Raw genomic sequence first — 23,844 nt, 5'->3', positions numbered from 1 at the left:
AGCCAAAATATGCAGATGATGTCATAATCAGCATCGTGTTATTTTGAAATAAGAAATGCTCTGCTGAAATCAAAGGTCATTACCGTTATTTGAAGTGAACAAAGTATTGGGCATCTAGATGTCTTTAAGTCGGAAGGATCTCCACAAAGGTGAACAAGTTGGAAGGATCTTGATCAAAAGGGAAAAAGCCGTGAATAAAGTGGATGTTCGTGATAGCTTGGAAAGATCAAAATAAGCTGAACAATTAGATGGACCTTGGTGATGGTGAACAAGTCTAGGACGTAATGCTCAGTAAAGATTGGAAAGACCATGACAATGAACGGCTTTGTAGAGTCGCAACCGACAGTATACTTGGAAGGATCATAAGATCTTATTGTTATCAAGGGCAACAGATTGTTATCAGGAGCATCAGATTGTTAGGAGCAGTTTCCTATATCAAAGAGGTGGAAGACGTGTGACGTCCTCTTTCCAACCTCAATTTGATGTCTAATGGTTATCTTCAAGGTTTCGAATTCAGAAAAGAGTACCGGACTTGACAAAAGCGGATTGACATTGTTGTGGAAAACTGCCACTGTCAGAGAGACGTTGCCCATGTCAGAGAGTCGTTCTGATGATTCTAAGCAATGTTTGCTGTTGGTAATGATAGAACCAATGGCTACTTGAGGATTTTCAATGGGGAACCGTCATATGAGGATGGATGACAAGGATTTCGAGGGCAAGTCATTACCGCGGCCTACCGCCAAAAGTGAATTCAGGCCGGTTATTTTTTTTAATAGTTACCATTTTTTTTTAGGGTTTTTACCTTTTACGGATTGATCCACGTGGAACGAGATGCCAAGCAATTACAAAAGTGAATTCAGGCCGACCGAGAAAGTAAATGTGAACGGAAGAAATGTTCCTCGGAAATTGATTAGGTTTTACCACATTTGTGGAAACGCGTCATTCCCACTTTTGCATGCACTAAATTGTAAAAGTATTGGTCTACTTAGCTTCCTCATTCCGTGCAAAAAGATGAGAAGAATTTACTGAAGTTGAAACATCCAATGACCAGACACCGTCTATAAGTATCTCGAATATCTCAACAAGACTAATTACAGCCAAATCATGGGTTCTTGCTTAATCTCTGACAGGTCTCTGCTCAATAATCTCCAGCCTGCCTTAGGAGCCTCCTCCTCCTTCTTCTTGCTCTTTGTCAGCTCTGCTTCTTCCACTCCTTCAACTTTCACTGCTGCTGCCAACAGTGAGAAACAAACAGAGGCTCTCCAGACATGGAAATCTAGCCTCGAAGGCCGTAGTCAATCCCTCCTGCCTTCATGGCGCGGCAATGATTCTTGCAACTTTGTTGGAGTCGCTTGCGACGACTACGGAACCATTACCCGTCTCAATCTTTCCAATCTCGGTATGAGAGGAACGTTAGGTGGCCTCGACTTCTCGCGCTTAGCCAATTTAATCAGTCTTGACATCAGCAACAACAAGATCTACAGCTCCATCCTCGAGTATCGGTATTCTTTCCAAACTCGAGCATCTTAATTTATCCAGTAATGAACAATACGGGAAAATTCCCCCAAGTATGGGCAAACTGAAAAATCTTCCTATGCGAAAATCATCTCAGTGGCTCAATCCCGCGTTCTATCGGAAACTTGATGCATCTATCAGTTCTCTGTATTTTCGAAAATGACGTATCTGGCTTGATCCCTCGAGAAATAGGAAATATGATATCTCTTAGTGAATTGTATCTGGGAGAAAATAATTTGGTTGGTCCAATTCCTACTTCTCTTGGAAACTTACGCAACTTAACGTTTTTGGACATTTCAAACAATAACCTTTCTGGTCCCCATTCCACGAGAGATAGGCGAATTGAGGAATTTGGAGGTTCTTTATCTATGGCAAAACAGACTTTCGGGATCCGTACCATCAGAAATGGGGAAGCTCGCTATGCTTACTGAGTTTGATTTAGCTCTAAATGATTTGGCCGGTCCAATTCCATCGTCTGTCCAGAATTTGAGCAACCTAAATCTCTTGCACATTTACTCGAATCGTCTTTCTGGCTCAATTGCTGAGCGAATAGGGAAATTGGTGTCTCTCAGACTATTGGATCTGTCTATTAACAGTTTGAATGGTTCAATCCCTTCATCGATCGGAAGCCTGACCAATTTAACTATATTATGCCTCGGCGACAACAACTTGTTTGGTTCCTTGCCTCCTGAAGTTAATAAAATCACACGTTTGAGTGTTTTTGATCTAGCTAACAACGAACTCCAAGGGCAATTGCCAGATGAAATATGCCTGGGGAAATTACTGTAGAACTTCACTGTACTAAACAATCGTTCCACAGGGCCCGTTCCGAAAAGCTTTTGGAATATATCCAGAGCTGAATTTCATAGACTTGAGCCACAGTTATTTGTATGGTGAGCTTTCATCGAAGTGGGAACTTTGTCGCAATTTGACAAGCTTAAAAATATCAAACAACCACATTTCTGGTAACATTACCTCCATCTTTGGAAGGATGACTCAGTTAGAGGCACTGGACTTGTCTTCGAATAATCTGAGCGGGGTAATTCCCAGGGGAATTGAAAAACTTGAGGTTTTTGCTGTATCTCATCCTGAACGATAATCGGATCACAGGTGATATTCCTAGTGAAATAGGGGTTTTATCCAAACTGGAACGTCTCAACCTGGCATCAAACATTTTGAGCGGATCAATCCCTGCACGACTCTTTCAGTGCACAAACTTGCTGAGCTTGAACTTGAGCAAAAATGACCTCAAGGGAAGCATTCCTCCCAAGATAGGCAATGCGCAATTCCTAGACGTTCTTGATTTGAGTCGGAATCTATTGACTGGAAGAATACCACAAGAGCTAGGAAAGCTGAGAGTCCTCGAAACCATGGATGTCTCCCACAATGGCTTGTTTGGTTCCATCCCACATACTTTAGGTGATATGTTAGCTTTAACTATTGTTGACATATCCTACAACAACCTTGAAGGTCCTCTCCCAAATGTCAAAGCTTTTACTGAGGCTCCATTTGAGGCAATTCGACATAACAAGAGACTCTGTGGGAATGTCGTTGGTTTGCAGAAATGCAATTCTCCAGCAAGAAAGGTAATGGATACAGTGGACAAAGAATTACTGTTATCCTCATTCTTTCACTCTTAGGATTTCTGCTCCTTGCTTCCATCTTGATCATTCTCTTGATCTTTGTATGCCGTCAAAGAAAGAATATCAAGAGCGTGAACATTGGACAACCGAATGATTCAGATTTTTTTCGCGTTTTGAGTTATGATGGCAAAGCTTTCTACAAGCAAATCCTGGAGGCCACAGAAGGATTTGACTCCAAGTTCTATGTAGGGGAAGGAGCATATGGCATTGTTTAAAAAGATGAATTATCAGCAGGTCAAATTGTTGCTGTCAAGAAAATTTCTTCGTCCCATGAGGAGCTCGGAGACTCCATATCTTTCGAGAGGGAGATTCAAGCCTTGTCAGATATCTGCCATAACTGCATGTCAAGCTTTATGGGTTTTGCTCTCATGCGAAATATTTTGTTTTGGTGTATGAGTATATCGAAAGAGGAAGCTTGAGAAAAAGTTTGAATGATAATGAGAAAGCATCAGAATTTACTTGGGACAAAAGGGTGACCATGGTTTGAGGGGTGGCGGATGCATTGTCCTATATGCATCATGATTGTTTTCCTCCGTGGATTCATTGAGACTTGACCAGTAACAATGTTCTGTTGGATGCCAATTATGAGGCTCGGGTTTCCGATTTTGGCACCACAAGACTATTGAGGCCAGATTCATCCAATTGGACAGCAGTAGCCGGCACTATCGGATACATCACTCCAGGTATTTATGTCCTTCAGGATTTATTTTTCTTTTCAACAGCATTTAGGATCAAGAAAGTTATTATAATTCATCTGGCGACTCCAAGGACAATAAGTTTGTGTAATCAAACTGATATCTGCCAGTACTTTCCTATCTACACCCATCACATGAAGAGGAATCGATGTAGTTAACTTAAGTCTGGCTGATGAAGTGATGACAAGTTTTGAGTTCTTCGCTTGCAGAGTTGGCTTATTCTATTCCAACTGAAAAATGTGATGTATATAGCTTTGGTGTCGTCGTGTTAGAGACGATCATGCGAAAGCATCCTGGAGATTCCGTCTGTCGGGAATGTTCATCCTCTTCCGAAACTGAGTTGCCACCTCTGTTGAAGGACATGCTAGATCAACGTCTCACGCCTTCTAGAATTCGACTTCGAGAAGCAGAAGACGTGGTCTCTATTGCATGGCTAGCATTCGCGTGTTTGCAAGCCAACCCGCAGCTTCGACCTACCATGAAACAAGTTTCGCAGGAGCTCCACGCTCAGGTACCCTTGGATATGCCATTCTCTGCAGTCAGCTTAGAGCAACTTCGTGATCTCAATGGCAGGAGATTTCGAGCATCGGAAGGAGACTGTAAGTTTTGAAGTTAGCTTTTCATGTGCACTGTTTGTCTATTTGGTCTGTAAGTTGCTAGCATGAAATGAGTACTCTTGCCAGGAAAAGTTGCTCCTCTGTTGCGGGCTAATCAGGATTATAATAGCCAATCTTATCGGACAACTTTGACTGTACCGTGTGAATTATTTTCATTGCAGAGCCTTTTTACCTAAGAATGTAATTCGAAAACTGCGCGTCGGCCATTTTTCTTTGGAGTCGTGGCGTCAGAAATATCTGTGGGAAGGCTTCTGAGGAGGTCTCATTTCACTATTATTTTCAGCTTGTCAAAATGAGATCAGGCAAGAATTTGCAAAACGCATTGGATCGACTAGGTTGGATGTAGTTTTCCATTGCGACAAGGATAATGACACTAAAAGTGCCACGCTCCAAAATGGGGATAATTGCCAAAAAATCCTAAACCTATTGCAATTGTGCCAATTCAATCCTAAACTTTTTTTTGTCAATTCAATCATAAACATTTTTGCATATGTACCAATTCAGTCCTTCTGACCGAAAATTAATAATGCGACACGGTCAGCGGTGACGTGGCAATTCTTAATAATTTATATATTTTTTAAATTATTTTTTTCTTTTCTTTTTCTTTTTCTTTTTCTTTTCTTTTTCATCTCTTCTTCCTCAGCCACACCGGTGATCGATATCTTCTCTTCTTCCTCAGCCACACAAGTGATTGGACCTCGCCGGTTACTATCGATGGCGAGGTTGGCCTCGCGAGGGGTGGCAAGGTCTAGCCTCGTCGTCACCCGGGCGAGGCTCCCCCAACCACTACCGGGCCACCTCGCCCGGCAAGGTTTGGCCACATGGTCGGACTCACCGGGGGCAGCGAGGTCTAGCCCTTGATGGGGTCGGCCACCATCAAAGCCTATTAGACTAGCTGGCCTAATCGAGAACGTCGGTGTTTAGCTCCGGGATACAGCGGAGGGAGGGGTCCAGGATTTAAATTCAGTCTAGGTAGAAGTTGATGAGCTCGTGTGAGGTGACCATGTTTTGGGCGAAAGCGAGGTTTATGGATTCGATCGTGGCTTCTTGGAAGGTGAATTGAGAATCGTTCTTGGCAGTTGTGAGGTAGGAGAGGAAGAGGAGAAGGAGTGAGAGCGAGAGGGTGAGCCTCGCCCGGTCGACAACGAGGTTAGACCTCGCCGCCCCTCACTGGACCGACCTCGCCGTTGCTAGTGGCTGGCAAGGTCCGTTCATTGGTGTGGGCGACAAAGAAGAGATGAAAAAAGAAAATACATAGTCTTGGGAAAAGGACCAGGTTAACTAGCTCCACTACTCCAACAGCTAGCCTAAACACAAACCGTCGAAATGACCAGTGATTTCATCAGTTCATTTATGAGTGTGATTTTTGAACTTCTTATTCTTCTTATTGTTGAAACTTGAGGCATTAAGGGTCACAAGTTTTTTCTGCAGGTATACCATCCTTATGATGTAATTCATAACCTCACGAGAACCATCAAACCTCATATTGAAGAGTCCTTATAGATCTATCCTAATCTTAGCATTAGATGAGACATGGTTTCTAGCCTCCAAGGCTTCCATCATTTGTCTAGCATTATAGTCAGCTAGCAAACCACTTTTCAAGTGTTCTTGAATGATCTCGTCATAGATAACAAGCAAATCTGATTGCTCTTTTCCCAAGCAACAAAATATGCTTTCTAGGGCTCCATAATGGTCTCAATGTAATTAGCCGGCTTGTCCTTAGTAAGAGCAATATGAGCATCCGCCAACTCCATCCCAAACAAAAAATCTTGTCTCTATTTCTTAAAGTTTGAACCGGCAAGAACTTCAATCTTAATGGAGTTGCCATTTATCGAAAAAGGTTAACGATTTAACAAGCAATGTATATGATTAGCATTATGTGAGTACCATGTAACTTGAATCCATATAAGTACACTTCTTAAGAGTTACATAAATCATCATATAATCACCTTTGGCCGAAATACAAGAAATGTAGTTGTGAACTCTCCATGTGACAGCGGTCATCATAATACATTCCAATTTTCATGAACTCACCACCTTCGGATGTATGAACCACTATCCAAACGGAGTTATATATAAGTACACATCTTGAGAGTTACACACATCATCATATAAACTCTTCATATGACAATGGTCATCAAAATATATTCCAATTTTTGTAAACTCTCAATATGACAACGGTCATGTGAGTACTGTGTAACTTGAATCCATATAAGTATACATCTTGAGAGTTACGTACATCATTATATAATCACATTTGAACAAAATACATGAAATGTAGTTGTAAACTCTCTATATGACAGTGATCATCAGAATATATTCAAATTTTCGTCAATTCGCCACCTTTAAGTGTTGACCATGCTCCAGGCAAAGCTTGCACATGCACTCACGCTCCAGCGTCCCATCCGGCTTGAAGGATGGTTCGACCGGCTATCCCGATCCAAACGGTTATCGGTCCGATCGGTAGATCGATCAACGGTCAATGGTCAACGGTCGGGTTAGGTTAACAGGTCAAAACCTGGGTCGGGTCGAGTCGGGTCGGGTCGAGGCGACCCAAATCATGGGTGACGTCGGCATAATCATCGCCAACAGTCAATGGAGGGGACGTTTTGCCCTTCGAGACCAATCCAGCTATGTGATCAAAAATAATTTTCAATGAACAAAATTTTGCAAAATAGGCCAAAAACCGTATCATTCACCATGGTCGTCACGTGCCGTTACCGCCATGGCACGTGTAAAGGCTCGTTCGGTGTACGCTAGAGGCGTGCGACCACTCAAAGTGCTCGTTTCGACAAGACAAGTCCATCTATGTGGTCAAAGGAAGTTTTTGTCGAGTAAAAACTTACGAAAACAGGCCCAATCTAAATGTTCGGTTCTAGGTTATGGGCGCTTTGATATTAATTAAAAAAGAAAGGAGATTCACACACCTGGTTCATAATTCATCGATCTTGATGTGAAAGGGCTACAATAAGGAATTCAAATGTTTTCCCTCTATTCGCCTTGCCGGAACAACGGCCAAACGAGAGTGTCACTCACAAACGGTTGTGTTTTTCTTTTATGTTAGATGATTGTTGCATTCTGAGGGTTAGATAAGGGGCTTGAGCCCTATTTATAGAGTTTTTAGTCATATGCCCTCTCATCAAGGGCTGGGCCCAACATGGACAATACTAACCAACTCCATATTAAATTAATTAAAAATATGTTTATCTTATCTTAATAGACAAACTCTGTTAAAAGGTAAATATCAATTTCAATTAATTTAGTTTACATAAAAAAAATATTACAATTTGTTCATGCAATCTTTTTTTTCGAATGTTGTTTTGATGGGATTAGATTTTTCCCATTATTTGTTTCGTATAAGCAAGCTATTTGCACACACGAGGTGTATAAATTGATTTGGCATTGAAATGCTGCCAATCTGATTGAATGCCATTTTATTGGGATTGGACTCGTCTCGAACGTTTTGTATTTCTTGCATGTATACACAAGGCGTATTAATCAAACGAAGTTGGATTTGTGGCTGTTTGAGCTTGTTGTCCATCATGTTTTCGAAAAGACATCGTTGACACACGGTTGTTCATCCCATGACGTGGTTATTTTACCTAAGGTAGGGCGGCCAATTTTTTCATTTTTCAAAAGCCAAAAAGTGCTTCATATGGATAAAAGTCCTACGATACATTATAATATTTTGCTAAAGTTAGGGCATCATCGTAGATCTCCAAAAAGAGACTTACTCATGTGCATAGTGTGGTAGGGCACGTATAACAACACTTTTGAAGCAGAAATATATTTGATAACGTAAATTTTAAAGTAGAAATTCGTTTGGTTACGAAACTTTATTGTTCTATTTCTAGAGTTTTTTGTGCTCTAAAAGTAGTTTTGGAGCTAGTTGAAGAAGTAAAAAAATATTACTTTTCTCTAAAAGTAGAAAAATCAATTTCTGATAAAAAAAATTGATTTTTAGATCGTAAATGTTGCCATGTGCACCTTTTACCTTCCAAATAAGGCAAGCCTAGAGCGCTCATGGCAACACTTCTACTTTAGAAATAAATTTCCGGCAAGAAGCTGATTTTTCTACTTCTGCTCTTGAAATTGATGTTTGATCAAAGAAAAACGTTTGATAGGAGAACAAAATTTTTGCTTATAGAGTAGAAATTCATTTGGTAATTGATGAAAATTTCTACTTCTAGAACATTATTAACACAAAATCTTTAACAAAAAATTATTATCGGCAAATGAAAAATTTCTACTTCGTTTTTAATTTTTTTAAGTTTCTTTAAAAATAGTTTTTATTAGTACAAAAAAAATTATTTACTTTTTGAAAATAAAAAATTATTATTTATTTTTTACTCCGATGGCAGTGGTCGGCTATGGTTGTTGCGGCAGGGGGCGACCGTAGCGGTGGCGATGGGCGCGATACAACTATGGGCTGAGGCAATCGGTGGGTGTGACGACGGTGGTCGGTTGCGAGTGGCAACGGAGGTCAGCGGTGAGGGTTGCCTATGGGCAACGATGGGTGGAGGGGACGGAAGCGTGGTTGAGAGAAAGAGGCGCTGGAAATGAAAAGAGACCGAAGTGAGAAAAAATTTGATGTTTAGAGATTTCTACTTCTGAAAGAGAATTAACTTTTCTAAACTTCTAGAATTTGCTCAAAAACAACTTCAGAATTAGAAATTTGCTTCAGAGCTTTAGAAGTTGCATTATCAAATGAATTTCTCTAAAAAAACAAAGCATTTTGGAGCAAAAATTCATAGGAAGTGTTACCATGCATGCCCTTACCTTGGTGCCTCTTGCTCCTTTGCACCCTGCATATGCAACTAAAATGGCAAAAGAACATCTACGGTGTCAATATTTATGTACAGCTCGTACTTTGGTGTCAATATTTTTTTGGATCACTTAAGTGCCAAATCTGGAAAAAAAAAAAAAACGATCACTTTAGTGCCAACAACTTGAAGTTCTAGCCAAAATATATACATGACATTTTTATTTAAAACGTTTTAGTACCACATCATTTATAAGTCCATGTGGTAATTTAAAAAAAAAATAGTCCACATCGACTCCACATGAAAATTTTATTTAAAAAAAAGTTCATGTGGCAATTTTTATTTAAAAAATCAGTCTTAAAAATAAAAATAAGTTAAAAAGAAACAAAAAAAAGCGAAAAAATAAATAAACAAAGAGTTGGCGGTGGTGAGGGCTATGCAAGTCCTTGCTGCCGTCGACTCACCGTCCCCGGCAATGGTTGGCGATGGGTGGGGGCCAATTGGTGGGGTTCGTCGAGGCCCGGCCAATGGCCGACGACCCTCGCCGAACGCCGGCTAGGGCCAACAAGTCCTTGCCTAGATCACATTGGACGGCCATGAATTGATAGCTTTTATGCGAAGCGTGAAAGTGCCATCAAAAGTGCTTCAATATATAGATTCCGAGTTGAAGAATGTATGTTGGAAAATGTGCGTGAAGCAAAACAAGAATTGCTTCCTTCAATCTTTAGGGCAATTTTGCTTTGCATAGGCCGAGCTGCAGAGCGACTTGCGCTCTTGTGGGAACACTCGCCCAATAGAATAGATAAACAGACATTGGAGTTCTTGGAGATAGGGAAGAGAAATCGAGGCAATCCTCGCCCGGATCTAGGCGAGGGCCTGCCGGCCCTTGCCAGCTGTTGGCGAGGGTCGCCGGCCACCGGCCAAGCTACCCCTACCAACCGGTCTCCACCCATGGCCGGCGACAGTGGGGCGACTAGGGGGAGGGCTGTACAAGCCCTCGCCTGCTAGCTTTTTGTTTATTTATTTTTTTTACTTTTTTCATTATTTACTTAGCTTAATTTTTATTTTTTTATTTTTTCAATACAAATAAGTGAGTTAATTTTGATGTTTTTGCATATAAAAATGATGGAGATTGCATTACCATTTTGCATATACAAAATCTGAAGTCCTTATGTTTTTAGCCATTTTTAAAATTATTTTTCAATTTTTAGCTTATTTTTAATTTTTTAATAATATGTGTAATTTTTTATTAATTTTTTCATTTTTATTGTTGATAGGGATCCTCTAGCGAGCCACGTAGGAGCCATGTAAGATTTCCGACAACTCTCATTGAAGTTGGCACTCAAATAATCATTTTAAAAAAAAAAATTAACACTTAAATGATCATAAAAAAAATATTGACATCAAATTAAGTACCGTACATAAATATAAACACTCCATATGTCCTTTTGTCCAACTTAAAATTGATAAAACACTACATACTAGAAATCGGATCTACCAGCTTATTTTGGGGTACTGTCTCATGGGCCTGCAAGTATCCGGCCCATATAAAGGCCTCGGTTCAACTGAATGAACCCGGTTCAAACTCTGACGGTCGTTCTTAGCGATTCCCGAGCCGAACCTTCTCACCTAATATCGGTCATTTTTGCTTTGTCCTGGTACGAACCCTAACTGACCCTACCAGCGGGAGCGATTGCGATCTACTGACCAAGAATCAAAGCGCCCAGCCATGGAATCAGCTGCCCGCAGAAGCGGAGGAGGCCTTCTCGAAGGTCTCTACCGAGTCATTATGCGCCGGAACTCTGTCTACGTCACCTTCATCGTCGCCGGAGCTTTTCTCGGAGAACGGGTAACCTCCGATCGCAATACTGAGATTCACATCGAAATGTTCCTTTGCTTAGATGGATTTCGGTCCGCTTTTCAATTTCTTTTTCTCTGCGGTTCATTGAGAATTTGGAAGATTTAAGCTGGGGAATGAGATCATTGTATCTTGCGCTGCTTAGGTTTTGGATTTGCTGTTTTAATTTTTTTTCCGATTTTTGAGTGCTTAGTCAACGGGAAATTTTTTAATTATATCTTGGTAAGGCTTCAGAGTGTATAATCTTTTTCTTCAACCGAGATGTTTTATGGATTTTCAGTGATCTGCATTGATTTTCCTAAGAAGGTTGTATCAGATTAGTCATTATTCTCAAATTACCTTTGTTGGGTAATGGGCATTTTGGGTTTAATGCAAATAAAAAATGGGCAATTTGGGCACTGTGCCTTAGAGAAAGAAATGTGTCTTGGGGCTATTGCATTTTCTATTCCAGGTTAGTGGTCATGTATGGAGACCTTTCGCGCTAATTATGTTGTGGAAACAATTTATGCAGGCTGTTGACTACGGAGTTCATAAGCTCTGGGAGTACAACAACGTTGGGGTACACATCTGTCGTCATATATTTATTACTCTTCATATCTCTTTGCTTGCATCCAGATAAATTAGTGATCTGTAAATGCATTCTAGCCATGGTAGAAATTCTGTGTCTCACTCATGCTAATCCGACCTAAATTACAGCAAGTTGTGGAAGATCAATGATGTTGAGGTTTTTGCTATTAGAAATGGTTCATGTCACTTTATTCTATTCAAAGTTTCGTGGTAAATCTTTGAATGGTCATGAATTCTTGGCATATCTTCAAATGTACCTAACAGTTTTCTATTTCTTGTAGTGTGCCATCCATTTTCCTTTAGGAACCGGGGCTTGGGGGCAAAGGGACAATTTTTACTTACCAATAAGATAAAGAATATTATCTGTGGGTTTCCCCGTTATTTAACGGTCATCATCGTCACATCTTATTGTTGCTCAAAAAAGTCTTGAAAATTGATTTTGTGATTAGAAGAATTCTTTCTTCAGAATACAAATAAGTGCCTTCTCCTTTCACCATATTTTGATCGAAGTGCTGGTTCTCGTGGTTTTGGGATCTGTTATAATGTCCAACAAAAAATTGTAGCCGTAGGTGAAAGGAGACTATATACATGTAAGGCCAATCGAAATCCCATAAAGCGGTGACGTAGGATATTCTAACATCCTCTCTCACGTGCCAATTGGATTGTGAACGGCACGTGGAATTTGATGAATGGGGAGCCTCACACTTGTGATTGATCTGGGGCGGAAGCTGGCTCTAATATGAGCTTGGAAAGTCCAACCAAACTGAGTTAGATAGAAGAAGACCACATCTATATAGTGCTGATCGAAATCCAATAGCCAAGTAATGCGGACTACTTTAGCAGGACCATATCTATTGGGAAGTGCATTGGTCATATGATATGTTCAAGTAGAGGGGCACACAATTACTATGAGTAAGATCAAGGAAGGTTAATAGATGTGGACAAGAAGACATGAATGTGGAGTAGAGGAGAGAGGATTACGGAGAAACTACCTTGTTGTAACCAGTTGTGCTCATCTCTGTACTGTGCTCCAAGGTGGATTATATGCATCAAAAGTAGAATTCATCGATGAAAAGCATCGACTATTTGTTAATAGATAGGAAGATATGTAGCTATATACGAATTGTCATAAGTATGTGTGTGATGAACATGCATCAGGCCAAGCAAGCATATTGGACCATCCGTGCACACATGCATACAGAGGGAGGGAGATCATACACTTAAGTTTCACATTAGATGGGTGATCGACGTTATCGGTGGGTATCGTTGCCATGGCCTTACTTGGTCTTCATTGGAGGGAGGGAGGGAGGGAGGGAGGGGGATCATACACTTGGAGTTTCACGTTAGATGGGTGATCGACGTTATCAGTGGGTATCTTTGCCATGGCCTTACTTGGTCTTCATCGGAGGGAGGGAGGGAGGGAGGGAGATCATACACTTAAGAGTTTCACATTAGTTGTGTGGTCAACTTGTGTGATCAACATTATCAGTGGGTACTGTTGCCATGACCTTACTTGGTCTTCATGGTAGGTGCGCCGATGCTGGGTTTGCAATTAATGTCATGTATCTTTTCTTTTGCCTTGCTTTTCTTCCTTATTGATAGAGGATAGGAAATGAAAAGTGAAAGCCTTTCTGCCATGCATATGACTTCATTTGATTGCTACACCAATCCTAGCCCACCAATATCTTTTGTTTTAATCAAATGAATCTATAATCAGAAAAGACAGTATTGACAGCTATTGATATCTTTGCTTCTTGAAATTCTTGTTGTGCGACATTCATTTACTTTTAAGAACTTTGCCCCGTGGGATCTGTTCATATGTCTAGGTTTAAATCATGTTTGTGTTTCTGAACTGCAGAAACGGTACGAGGACATTCCAGTTTTGGGTCAAAGGCAATCAGAAGAGTGATATTTGTCCAGTCAACTGCAGCATGTATTTATGCTTCTGAGTTCTTGGAGGATGCATTTATGTTGCACTTTTCATTCTTGAATAAGTTTCATGCGCATGGGTGCCTCAAAACTTAATTTTGTAACCTTGTGTTACTAAAATGTTTCTCTTTTTGGAATCATCACTGGCAGTGTCTACTCTTTTTCAGCTCTTTCTTGCCCAGGAGTCTCTGTTACCTCTGTCTGCTCTTTGATGCAATCCTGAAACTGTTTACATGTTGGTGCTTGTGCTCTGGATTCTTTTTGCTTGAGCTTTTATTTGAATATTGAGAGGAGAAGAATCACGGTTTGAATTGGCTTTGTGGACCTGTGTAGTGCCAGTTTTTGAATAAATGTCTTTTAGGTGCACTATGTGCATGATTGGCTTGGATGAATGAGATGTCAGAATATGTCAAGCTTATCCTTTTGTAATGGCTAACTTTGATCAATTTATCAAGGGAGAATCAAAACATCCTCTCTTACTTTTTCCCCTGTACAATTTTGCATCTTTTAATTTTTCAGTTATCCAGTTTGCTCCTTGGATTTGCTGATAATATCAGCACAGTTAATGCTCCTATCGATTTTCAGACTCCATGAACCAGAAAGCTTTGTTCATAAAATCCTCCTTTCACACTCTTCCCCAAACCTGAGCCACCACCCTTCCGCCTAAGATACAATGTTCTGATCAAAACCTCTCTCTCTCTCTCTCTCTCTCCGCCACCACCCTTTCACACTCTTCCCCACTAGCACAGTTAATGCTAGTGGTGTGGTGTGGTGGTGGCGGAGAGATTAGGATTAGAGGGTCTTAAGGTTACGGTTAATGGTGAAATAGCTATAAGGATATATTGATTTGTTCGGGTATTTGGTCTTTTGACTATGGAGTTCATTTGGAGATATGCAAATTGGAAATTATAACTATGACAGGTCAGGATTTTGTTGTCATTTTCCCCTCTACACAGTGTTTCCTTGTACTTAAGTTTTGGCTTATATGGTGTAACACCATGTCTTATTAAAAAGGTTAGGGCTTTGAATGGATCTCATAATAATTTTTAATTGATTATTAATTATTTTTTGTTACTTAGAACAGACTGTTAATATTACAATCACATAGAGGCTGTTTCATAATCAATTCTCGAAGGATTATTGCCACGACAAATTGTGAACTAGTGCATTGATGACAAATTTATTCCAATTAATTTTGATAAATTTACTTCAAATTATTTTTTTGACAATCAAAAATTTCAAAATGGTACACTTTTGACAAATTTACTTATCATTAGTTTTCGTTAAAATAAGTTAATATCACGAATAACTTCAAATTAATACACTTGTGATAAATAGAGAGTAAAAATTTCAAAATTGGTCTTAACCAAAAAAAAATTCAAAATTGATATATTCGTAAACCGTCACGTGTTGTTCAAATCAGCAATTTGATGTTAAAATTTAATGAAAATTAATGGGATAAATTTGGCACCCGTGTATAAAATTTGTCACAAATATACTAATTTAGGATTATTCATGATATTACTTTTTTTAAAATATTGACTAGATTTGCTTCGAGATTCTTCTTTTTTGAATGTTAGTTCTTTTATTTTTTTAAAAAATTCTTAAAAGATCGGTATTCCCATTAATGCTCTTTTCTTGGAGCTTGCAATTATGCACGTCTGAATCTCCGTTTTTTTTTTTTTTTTTGCCTCAAACTCCGTTTGAAAAATATATGATTTGAAAAAATTTCCTAAAAATAATTATTTATATTGTTTGAAATAATTAATTAATAAATAATATTTAATTATCGACAGTCATTTATGATTAACTATTTTCGCGAACGGTGAAAATTTTATTCGTTCATTCATTTTAATAAGTAATACAAATTGTTATTTTTAGGAATTTTTTTTTAAATTATTTATCTTCTGCGGATCAGATACGCCCTTAAAAGATGTCCATTGCAATCCATGACCAGTTAACCGAAAATAACAAGAAGGCAAGACTAGTAAAGGACAGACGGTCCACCCGGTCATGCAACTACTTCTATTTTTTTGTGCGTTTTGTTTTTCAGCATTCTATTCAGTCTTTTGATTGCTGCATCACGAGGGCACAATACAGAACCCGCAGCATCCGATTTTAGCATTTTGATACGCTGCCTACTTATATGCATATTGCATATGTAACTTTTCCCATCCTTCTTTTCTTCAGCCAGTGCCAGCCAAATCTTTTATATGAATATTTGGAGTTTTCGACGCCACCAATAGTTGCCCCAAACGGAACCAATCAACGGTCCACTAGATGGATCAACAAGAAATGGATGGAAGCATCATAAAAAATACTCGTCGAAAGTCCAAAAAGCAGGCTCAGGTGTAGAACTTACAAACGAGTAACATGACTCCGGAAGTGTTATTAGTCTATGACTGGTGTGTCCAACTTTACAATGAATAACTCAATGGCACATGATTACATTCCAAAGCATAGTAATCAAGGAACGCTAAAGTTTCTGGAGAACTAACTATATGTCAGTGGAGAGCGAGGTAATGATCCATCCAGCAAATGTGGGGATTACTGTTTTACCATGAAAGAACTCTTGCAGCTACACCCTCCCACAGCACTAGGGTTTGTAGTTACCTGCGCATAACACCAGAAATTACTGACTTGCCAGTCAAGGTAGGCTAACTACAAACATGAAAATGAGGAAAAGAATAAGAACAATTCCAACAGCTCACTCTATTGTGAAAAATTCATAGATAAGCAAATATTGACCAAACTCCAATCATTCCACTATCAGTGAAATGCAAAACAGGACCATAGTAACAGATAATATTATATGCAAGGTCCATTCTCATAATGGAGTTCATAAGAACGTCAAGCTACCTGGAAAGCCGAGCGGATAAGCTCTTCGACATAGTCAACAGTTGCCCCTTTCACAAAATCATATGAAATATTGTCTACGACAAGTTTAACTCCATCTCTCTGAAAAATCCTGAAAATAAGCCAGCTCAAATGAATTCACATCTTTGTCAGCATAGGAGAAACCATATAGGAAGCAAAACTTTTCTCCTGTAATTTCAGTAAGTACCTATCATCTGAATTGGCTTTGTCATCCAAATCGAAAACGTACTGGAAACCCGAACAACCACCAGTTTCTACACTCAAGCGGAGCAGTTTCTCGCTACAGGATCCTTCACTCTCCCACAGTTCTTTCATTCTCTGAAAGGTAGTCCTACAGTCAATCAGAACTTGAAAATGACTCAACGAGGGGGAAAATCACAATCCTTGCTCCTTAGATAATCAACATTCAATGTATTCGAAAATGGTGTAAATCCTCCTTATTCTACTTATAAAGAGTTCTTCTACATGATCTAAGTCATTAAAGAAGGTGCGACACACACAAACTGACCATATTTCATGGAGAAATTACCATGGGGTGCTTGCCAACCCCAAGATAGAGATGATATGAGATCTAACATGGACGGAGCATGACAATGACTACTGTGACTATAACTATTTTGACAAACTTACTAGCCATCCCATCTAGGTGCCCTGCTTGGAAAAGGAAAGGAAAACTATAATTTTAGGATACCTTCACTTTACCTGATACGAATACTATGAGGAACTTCTGGCGTTGATTTGATATCGGGACTATCCTATAGCTACAACACAGAGTTGATAAATATTTTAAAGTGTCACCTAGGAATCCATTTACCTCTGCACCCAGTTGGAACTATAGCATTCAGAAAGCATAGGGATCTAATTTGAAGCCAATCAAAACAGTTCCTCAATCAGTGTCAACTACATCTAAGCTTTACACACTCCCTCTTTTGAAGCCCATCAATATATTATTAAGATAAAAATACCTGAATGCAACTGTCAGTCGGGTGTATGTCATCAGGAGATGTCAATGGAGAGGAAGAAGCTTCACGAAGTGCTGAAGCAGAAGAGCTCAAAAGCCTATGGTTCTCTCGAATCCGAGCAGCAAAAAATGGAGCTATGCGCTTGATCAATGACATTTTATGTTTTATGGATATCTCTTGCTCCGCTTTGTGGATCTGGAAACAGAAAGATCATCATCAGAATCATTCATTAACTCCTGCCTCCAGTAACTTTATACTTTCCCGATGTTATTAAGAAACCAAAAATAACAGCTTTGTCTATCGACCAGAGAAGTCACAACTCATACAGTATCAAATGGGGGCTTGTGAAGACAACACAAGACGAGACTTCACCTCAAGGAGACAACACAAGGCAAGACTTCATCTCAAGGAGATACATGTCATTATCGTGAGAGATGCATGTTATTATGATGAGTTAGGGTTGCTTGAATGTGAATTTGATCTAGTCACAGCAATCAATATTTCCTGCTTTTGCAAACAAGCATACATGAACCACAACCAGTTCTGACTGAAATTCGTGACATCAATCAATTCACTAAGCTTAATATTTTAACTAGACAAATACGTAAGCTTTTAGTAGATTATTTCCACTTATTTCAGCAAGATATTGCTTCTCTACAAGTTCATGAGGACACGCTAACATTTAATCATTTTAAAGTTCAACCAGTAGGATTAATTCTGAACAAATAAGGATACAACTGCCAAACCTTTTGTCCCCAAAGGAACTTCACAGCCAAAAAGTCTTCCAACGATGAAATTAACTACTCAATGAAATGCTGACCATATAACGCCCAACGTCTACGATTTAAGATTTAAACCAATAGCAAATTGACATCGGACCAAACGCATAACGACAACACTGGGCTCTTAGAATCTAGTAATCTCGGTGTGTACATGACTACAATCTAAATCAAACTCCGAACTCATCATCTCACGTAATGCGCTATCATTGAAAGATATCTCACGAAAGAGTTTCACAGCCTATAAGATAAAATAAACAGCAAGTGATGTTAGAAACAAAAGGTGACAATCTAATTAATTTCCAGAGATAACAAGACGATGCAAGAGAGCTCATGAACATGCGATAACTTAGGGTCTGCATGGTAACAATTTTGTTTTTGTGATTCTGTTCCCAAAAGCAAAAAAAATGAGAATCATGTTTGATAACACATATAATTTTGATTATGATTCTAGAAGCAGAATCATTTTTGAAGAAAAAATGACCATTTTTGCAAAACCACAAAAAAGTTGGTTTTGACAAAAATAATCACTTTTGCAAAACACAAAAACCTTTTCTTTCCTTCTTTCTTTCGTTACTATTTTATATTTATATTTTTCAAATTAAAATTTGGATCTTATTTATAACATGCTGAAAAAAAAAAGTGTATTTCAAATTATTATTTTTTGTGTATTGAAAATTGATCTTCAATTTACGAAGAAAATTTTAAAGTAATTACAAAATTAATTGATTTAAATAAAAAATTGGGAAGAGAAAGTATTTTTGGGAACATAAATTTTGTATAGTTATCAAACGTGTTTCTATTCATGAACAGAATCACAATACAGTTATCAAACACATTCCGATTCTCTAAAAACTCATTATAACCATAATCAGAAAAAATCATTATAACCATAATCTGTTTTTGGGAACAGAATTGTTGCCATGCGGACCCTTAGCTACACTGGCTGCCAACAGTTGCTCATGACATTTCTAAAGGCAAGTTATGCCCAACTTGTCTCCAACCCATGAATTGGGAGTTGGTATGCGCGCGCGCGTGTTCGGCGCCTCGATAAATGAAGTTCAATTTCTCTATAGAGAAATCAATCTCCTAAGAGCATGTATCAGCTCTGACGGCGCCTCGATAAATGAAATTCAATTTCTCTACAGAGAAATCAATCTCCTAAGAGCATGTATCAGCTCTGAAACCATCTAAAGCCTTCACAATCCCCTAGCAACAGGACGCGTATCCCTATGTTCCCATTGTTCCGAACTTTCATTTCGATCATTCACCACAACCAAACAACAAGTGACTCGACATCATCCATCCCACCAATCTGACCTTATTTACAGGGGTCGTGCCTCGCGGCGCGTTGCCATGAACGCCCCGCAAATTCCGCCCGCAGTTGTGCGGGCAACTGCAGCGATATCATCACAACGGCCAAGAATTTCGCATATCGACATGAGAACACCACGCAGGCCACAGACAAAGAAGACAACTGCGCAATTAACGACATATCGAGGGTTACCTGATCCGATTTCAGCCCCGATCTTCGCACGAATCAAAAGGAAGTGCGGGAACCGTGTCGCTCCGGAGATAAGGGAGGACTAACTTCACGGGAGGGGATTGCACCGACTTCGCATCGATGATGTCATCGCTCAAGCGGCGAAGATGGACGCAATCATCATCGAAGAAGTTTTGAGAGGCTCAGATGAAGACGCAAATCATCCTTCTTCTTCCCCGCTTTACCAGAGACAGAAAAGGAAAGAAGAACGGCTTTTCGATTTTTGTTGCTCTTTTATTTTTATTTTGTAATGGGTGCTCTCATTTTCTTCTCTTATATAAGGACACGAAGGAAATTTTATTTTAAATAAAAGCGTGCGGTACTCTTTTTGTTTTTAAAAAAATATATTTGATCAAGACATTTTTATGATTTCTTTTTATGATTTTTTTTTCTTTTTTCTTTTTCTATTTGCTCTAGTCGGCAAAGGTCACCGCCCTTGTTGGTCGTGGCCAAACGACCCTCGTCTATAGATCCGACGAGGGCCGACTTCGTCTGTAGCCGTCGAGAACAGCCCTCACCTACAAATATTCAAGACCTATAAAGGGCTGCCTGCAAGGCTTAGGCCGTGGTCACCGTCGATGACGGAACGGCTCTAATTGATTGAAACAAAAAAGAAATGTAAATGAAAAAAAGTGAAAAAAAAAAAATGACAAAAGTATTTTTGATCAGACTCTCTTTTCAAACACAAATGACATTTTAAGCTTTTATTTGAAATAAGGTCTAACTCCAAAGTCTTAATTAAGAAAATGATAGCACTTTACTCCTCATTTTAAATTTTTTTCATTTTTTCCGAGATAGCCTGACCTTTTGAATTTACCTCTCTCCCCAAACCGAAATTCTGTTTTTGCCCCTCCCGATAACTTTGGGGAAATAGGTCACCAGCTGCCAATGTCGGACTCTCTGCTTCCTCTCTCTCTCTCTCTCTCTCTCTCTTGCTCGCATTTCATCTATCGCTTGGCGAGCATGCGTTTCAAATCGGGAGCAGGGAACGGCCATTGAATCGAGGCGAAGGTACGCTTTTCGTTCTGGTTTTTCATTGTGATTATGAGCGTAAATCTTTCTTCTCTCCGAGGTAATCCCAAAGCTCCTCCTGAATTTGAAACGCGAGACAGTGTTGGGTGTCAAGCGTGGATGCTGGCGATCGTGCGATTCTGGGAATTTCCGTTAGCGTGATTAGAAATACGCGGTGGCCAGGCTCAATCACACTCTAGAAAAGCGCAGGGACAGTCTCGTGTACTTTCTTCGAGATCTGCTATTGTGTCAGGCATTGATGCATGAGTTGATCTGAAGCTTGTGTAATCGATCGATTTCTTCTGCTTTTTGGGTTGAATCTTTCGATACCGTTATGGCTGTTTAGGAGTTTAGTGCGTCTTTAATGAGTTGTTGCAGACTTTGTGATCTGATTGTCGCTCTCCGTCTCAACCTCACTGTTTTAAGTGGAAGTGATTCGCGGCGAAGCAATGTTTTCGGTGACGTTTGCATTGACTTTTTTCTGGCACTTACAATTGTTGCTACAAGAAGTGCAGATTGCAGCATTTGCAAATGCCACTCAAAAAATGCTGCTAAAGCGAGAACTTTTTGCTGGCATCTTTTTGGATGTGTTTAGCAGCATTTGCAACAATTGGCGGAGAAACTTTTCGCAACATCACTTTCAGCATCATTTTTCCCTTTAGTCTGTAAGAATTCTACCGGCATTTACGAATGCCAGCAAATCACTTATTTAGGTGTTGGCAAAAGTTGTTCCTGTTGTCGTGTGGTCATCATGGGCATTGTGTCCAAAATATGCAGCCAGTGTCAAGTTAACATCTTTTGGCTTATCTGGAATATATATTTTATAGGATTATCTGTTCTACCATATCCTAAACAGGAACTAAGTCAGAGTAGGAAAAAACTCGAGTCATTTTATGCTTTGAGAAAGAACAACTCCATTTTGTGAGTTTTTGACTAATAAGCACTGCATATGTTGTTTTCGAATGTATCAATGAAGAATGGTGTTGTGTTTTAACACCAAATGTCATTGCAGATATCTACTGTGCACCAAAGAAAGCAACTAATGGCTTTTTCCTAGGTGGGATTTTATTTGAAGCTTTAATGAGCGGTTTTGAAAATGAAAAAGCCAAGGAAACTTGTTCACCGTTCTCTCTTTTTTGGCCATAATTGTTACCAGGCTGTACATTGGTTCTTCAAGTATGCTTTCTAACTTTAGAATTTAAAGTGAGCATATCACTCTGTAAAGAAAGGACTCTATAGAACAGCTTCTTATTGCTCCTTGTATTGAGTACATACATACTAATTTAGCCTCATTAGCAAGTTCTTCTCCTCCTCCTCCTTCTCTTGTTTTTATCTTTTGCGAACAGACTCACTAGGAAGTAACTGATATCGCATTTGCATTAATATTAGCTTGATAGAAGAAGGCAGAAAAGTGAAACCATTAAGTGAATTACATTTATCTTTTGCTTTATGATTTAGAGCTCAGCAGATTTGGCCACTACAAGTCTCTGCGAGGTGGCTTGTATAGATAGAGAAATGCTGCGTCTTATCTGTCATTTACCTTTATAACACAGTGGAGCTTCTAAATGCGTTCCATGTTCTTTTCTTTAACTCTATGAACTCTAATTCTTTCCTTGTCGATGTGAATGAAGTTGGTGTAAACAGAAGCCTCATCTCAAGAAATGCAGACTGGGCTCCCACTAAATGAAGCATGTAATCTTCAAGTTCGGAAACTAGAGATCTCCGACAAAAGCAAAGGTTTTGTAGAGCTACTGCAGCAACTGACAGTTTGCAATACTATCTCCGATGAGGATTTCCAAATGCGGTTCCAAGAGCTCAGCTCTCTAGGTGATGACCATGTGATTTGTGTGATAGAGGATACCAGTTGTGGAAAGATCGTCGCTACTGGAAGTGTGTTCATCGAGAAGAAGTTTTTAAGGAACTGCAGCAAGGTTGGGCATATTGAAGACGTGGTTGTTGATCGTGATTCTAGGGGGATGCGGTTAGGGAAGAGGGTTCTTTCTTTTCTCACCGATCATGCCCGATCTGTGGGTTGCTATAAGGTCATTCTTGACTGCAGCAATGAGAATAAAGCATTCTATGAGAAATGTGGCTTCAAGCGAAAGGAAATTCAGATGGTTAAGTATTTCATCTAAGAAGTTACCTAGTTTGTTCAGCTATAAGGAAGCAATTCATGTCTAACCCAATTTTACGTTCATTTTTCTCAATAATCTCTCCCCTGAGTTCCCGTTGATATGAGTTAGTTACAACAGATTTTTGTATTCCGATAATTCAATAGCAAAACTTGCATTTTCTACTGTGAGTTTGGATACTTCGTTGCCCCTTTTAGTTTGATCTGTTCCTTGACACCACCTTGCCTTTTGTGTTGATCATAAATATAAATCTAACTATTAGTGACATGTCGTGTTGGTAGAATTTAGCATTGTGTAGAGACTAAATGTTGTGAATTAGGGTAGCTATTAGCTTCCAATTACTTCTGGATTTACGTAAAAAGAACTATTTTATTCTCCCTAGTGTAAATGCTTAGAGATTCAAATTCGGGATAAAGAATTAGAATAGCGGTGGCAGAATAAAAGAGGAGATAATATAGCATAATGTGATCACCTTTCCCAACATTCGGGCATTGAACCCGATGTTGCCCGAAGTACGTTTCATTCATATGGTCAAGTGTTTCATCCAATCACTATTTTGTTGGTACACCTAATCTTTGTTTTTGCAAGAACAATTATGGTTTTGATCATTTTAACTTGTGTATTCTATTACATCGGATTTTAATTTGCACAATGGAGTCCCCTTATCATTAACATCCTTAATTTGGCTATCCACTTTTCCTCTTCCTTATTTTTCCCATTTTGCTCTCCGACGAACTTACTCGGAGGAACCGCTTTGAGCTCCACCAAGTGCAAGAAAATTATTATTATTATTTTATCTGTTTCTATCCTATAATATAAGCTATATTGTGTGCGCTATGTGTCGTGTACAAGTTACGAAATCCTGCTCTCTCACTCACTCGTCCTCATCCCTAATCCCCCTTGAGAATGTGGGGAATAGAACTCCACACCTCTCCCTTCTCAAGTGAGAAGGG

At 39.3% G+C, this 23,844-nt stretch overlaps 4 protein-coding genes across 5 annotated transcripts; 3 read left to right on the top strand and 1 right to left on the bottom strand.

Moving 5' to 3' along the window:
• The first annotated feature begins 1,104 nt into the window (after positions 1-1,104).
• On the top strand, positions 1,105-4,463 carry LOC115741884 (MDIS1-interacting receptor like kinase 2-like). The gene is made up of 5 exons (XM_048282611.1): positions 1,105-1,502; positions 2,112-2,208; positions 2,336-2,408; positions 2,626-3,069; positions 4,063-4,463. Exons 1-5 carry the CDS (start codon positions 1,105-1,107, stop codon positions 4,461-4,463), a joined length of 1,413 nt encoding a protein of 470 aa, XP_048138568.1.
• Positions 4,464-10,839: 6,376 nt separating this feature from the next.
• On the top strand, positions 10,840-13,756 carry LOC115741854 (cytochrome b-c1 complex subunit 9). The gene is made up of 3 exons (XM_030675871.2): positions 10,840-11,082; positions 11,603-11,650; positions 13,517-13,756. The coding sequence occupies exons 1-3, from the start codon at positions 10,963-10,965 to the stop codon at positions 13,565-13,567; spliced, it is 219 nt and encodes a 72-aa protein (XP_030531731.1). The 5' UTR covers positions 10,840-10,962; the 3' UTR covers positions 13,568-13,756.
• Positions 13,757-15,870: 2,114 nt separating this feature from the next.
• LOC115741853 (iron-sulfur assembly protein IscA-like 2, mitochondrial) lies at positions 15,871-19,983 on the bottom strand. Its single transcript, XM_030675870.2, has 5 exons — positions 19,713-19,983; positions 17,430-17,621; positions 16,652-16,782; positions 16,447-16,555; positions 15,871-16,200 (listed from the first exon to the last, which is right to left on the bottom strand). Exons 2-5 carry the CDS (start codon positions 17,580-17,582, stop codon positions 16,135-16,137), a joined length of 459 nt encoding a protein of 152 aa, XP_030531730.2. The 5' UTR covers positions 17,583-17,621; positions 19,713-19,983; the 3' UTR covers positions 15,871-16,134.
• A 704-nt stretch (positions 19,984-20,687) lies between these two features.
• LOC115741852 (glucosamine 6-phosphate N-acetyltransferase-like) lies at positions 20,688-23,055 on the top strand. Of its 2 annotated transcripts, none has more exons than XM_030675869.2 (2): positions 20,688-20,759; positions 22,404-23,055. In XM_030675869.2, the coding sequence occupies exon 2, from the start codon at positions 22,421-22,423 to the stop codon at positions 22,892-22,894; it is 474 nt and encodes a 157-aa protein (XP_030531729.2). In that variant the 5' UTR covers positions 20,688-20,759; positions 22,404-22,420; the 3' UTR covers positions 22,895-23,055. The 2 variants fall into 2 exon arrangements, with proteins under 2 accessions (XP_030531729.2, XP_030531727.2); XM_030675867.2 differs by having other exon boundaries at positions 20,702-20,759; positions 22,391-23,055.
• The last annotated feature ends 789 nt before the right edge of the window (positions 23,056-23,844 follow it).

The sequence above is a fragment of the Rhodamnia argentea genome, chromosome 7, assembly GCF_020921035.1.
Source record: "Rhodamnia argentea isolate NSW1041297 chromosome 7, ASM2092103v1, whole genome shotgun sequence".
Classification (NCBI taxonomy): Eukaryota; Viridiplantae; Streptophyta; class Magnoliopsida; order Myrtales; family Myrtaceae; genus Rhodamnia; species Rhodamnia argentea.
This window is presented reverse-complemented; position numbering and strand designations above follow the sequence as displayed.

Coding starts and splice junctions, on each gene's coding strand:
- LOC115741884 (XM_048282611.1), top strand. CDS start 1,105: ATGGGTTCTTGCTTAATCTCTGACAGGTCTCTGCTCAATAATCTCCAG. Junction 1,503..2,111: donor AGCTCCATCCTCGAGTATCG/GTATTCTTTCCA, acceptor GTCTATTAACAG/TTTGAATGGTTCAATCCCTT. Junction 2,209..2,335: donor TTGGTTCCTTGCCTCCTGAA/GTTAATAAAATC, acceptor ATCGTTCCACAG/GGCCCGTTCCGAAAAGCTTT.
- LOC115741854 (XM_030675871.2), top strand. CDS start 10,963: ATGGAATCAGCTGCCCGCAGAAGCGGAGGAGGCCTTCTCGAAGGTCTC. Junction 11,083..11,602: donor GAGCTTTTCTCGGAGAACGG/GTAACCTCCGAT, acceptor CAATTTATGCAG/GCTGTTGACTACGGAGTTCA. Junction 11,651..13,516: donor GGGAGTACAACAACGTTGGG/GTACACATCTGT, acceptor TCTGAACTGCAG/AAACGGTACGAGGACATTCC.
- LOC115741853 (XM_030675870.2), bottom strand. CDS start 17,582: ATGTCATTGATCAAGCGCATAGCTCCATTTTTTGCTGCTCGGATTCGA. Junction 16,556..16,651: donor AAAGCCAATTCAGATGATAG/GTACTTACTGAA, acceptor GCTTATTTTCAG/GATTTTTCAGAGAGATGGAG. Junction 16,201..16,446: donor TTATCCGCTCGGCTTTCCAG/GTAGCTTGACGT, acceptor TGTTATGCGCAG/GTAACTACAAACCCTAGTGC.
- LOC115741852 (XM_030675869.2), top strand. CDS start 22,421: ATGCAGACTGGGCTCCCACTAAATGAAGCATGTAATCTTCAAGTTCGG.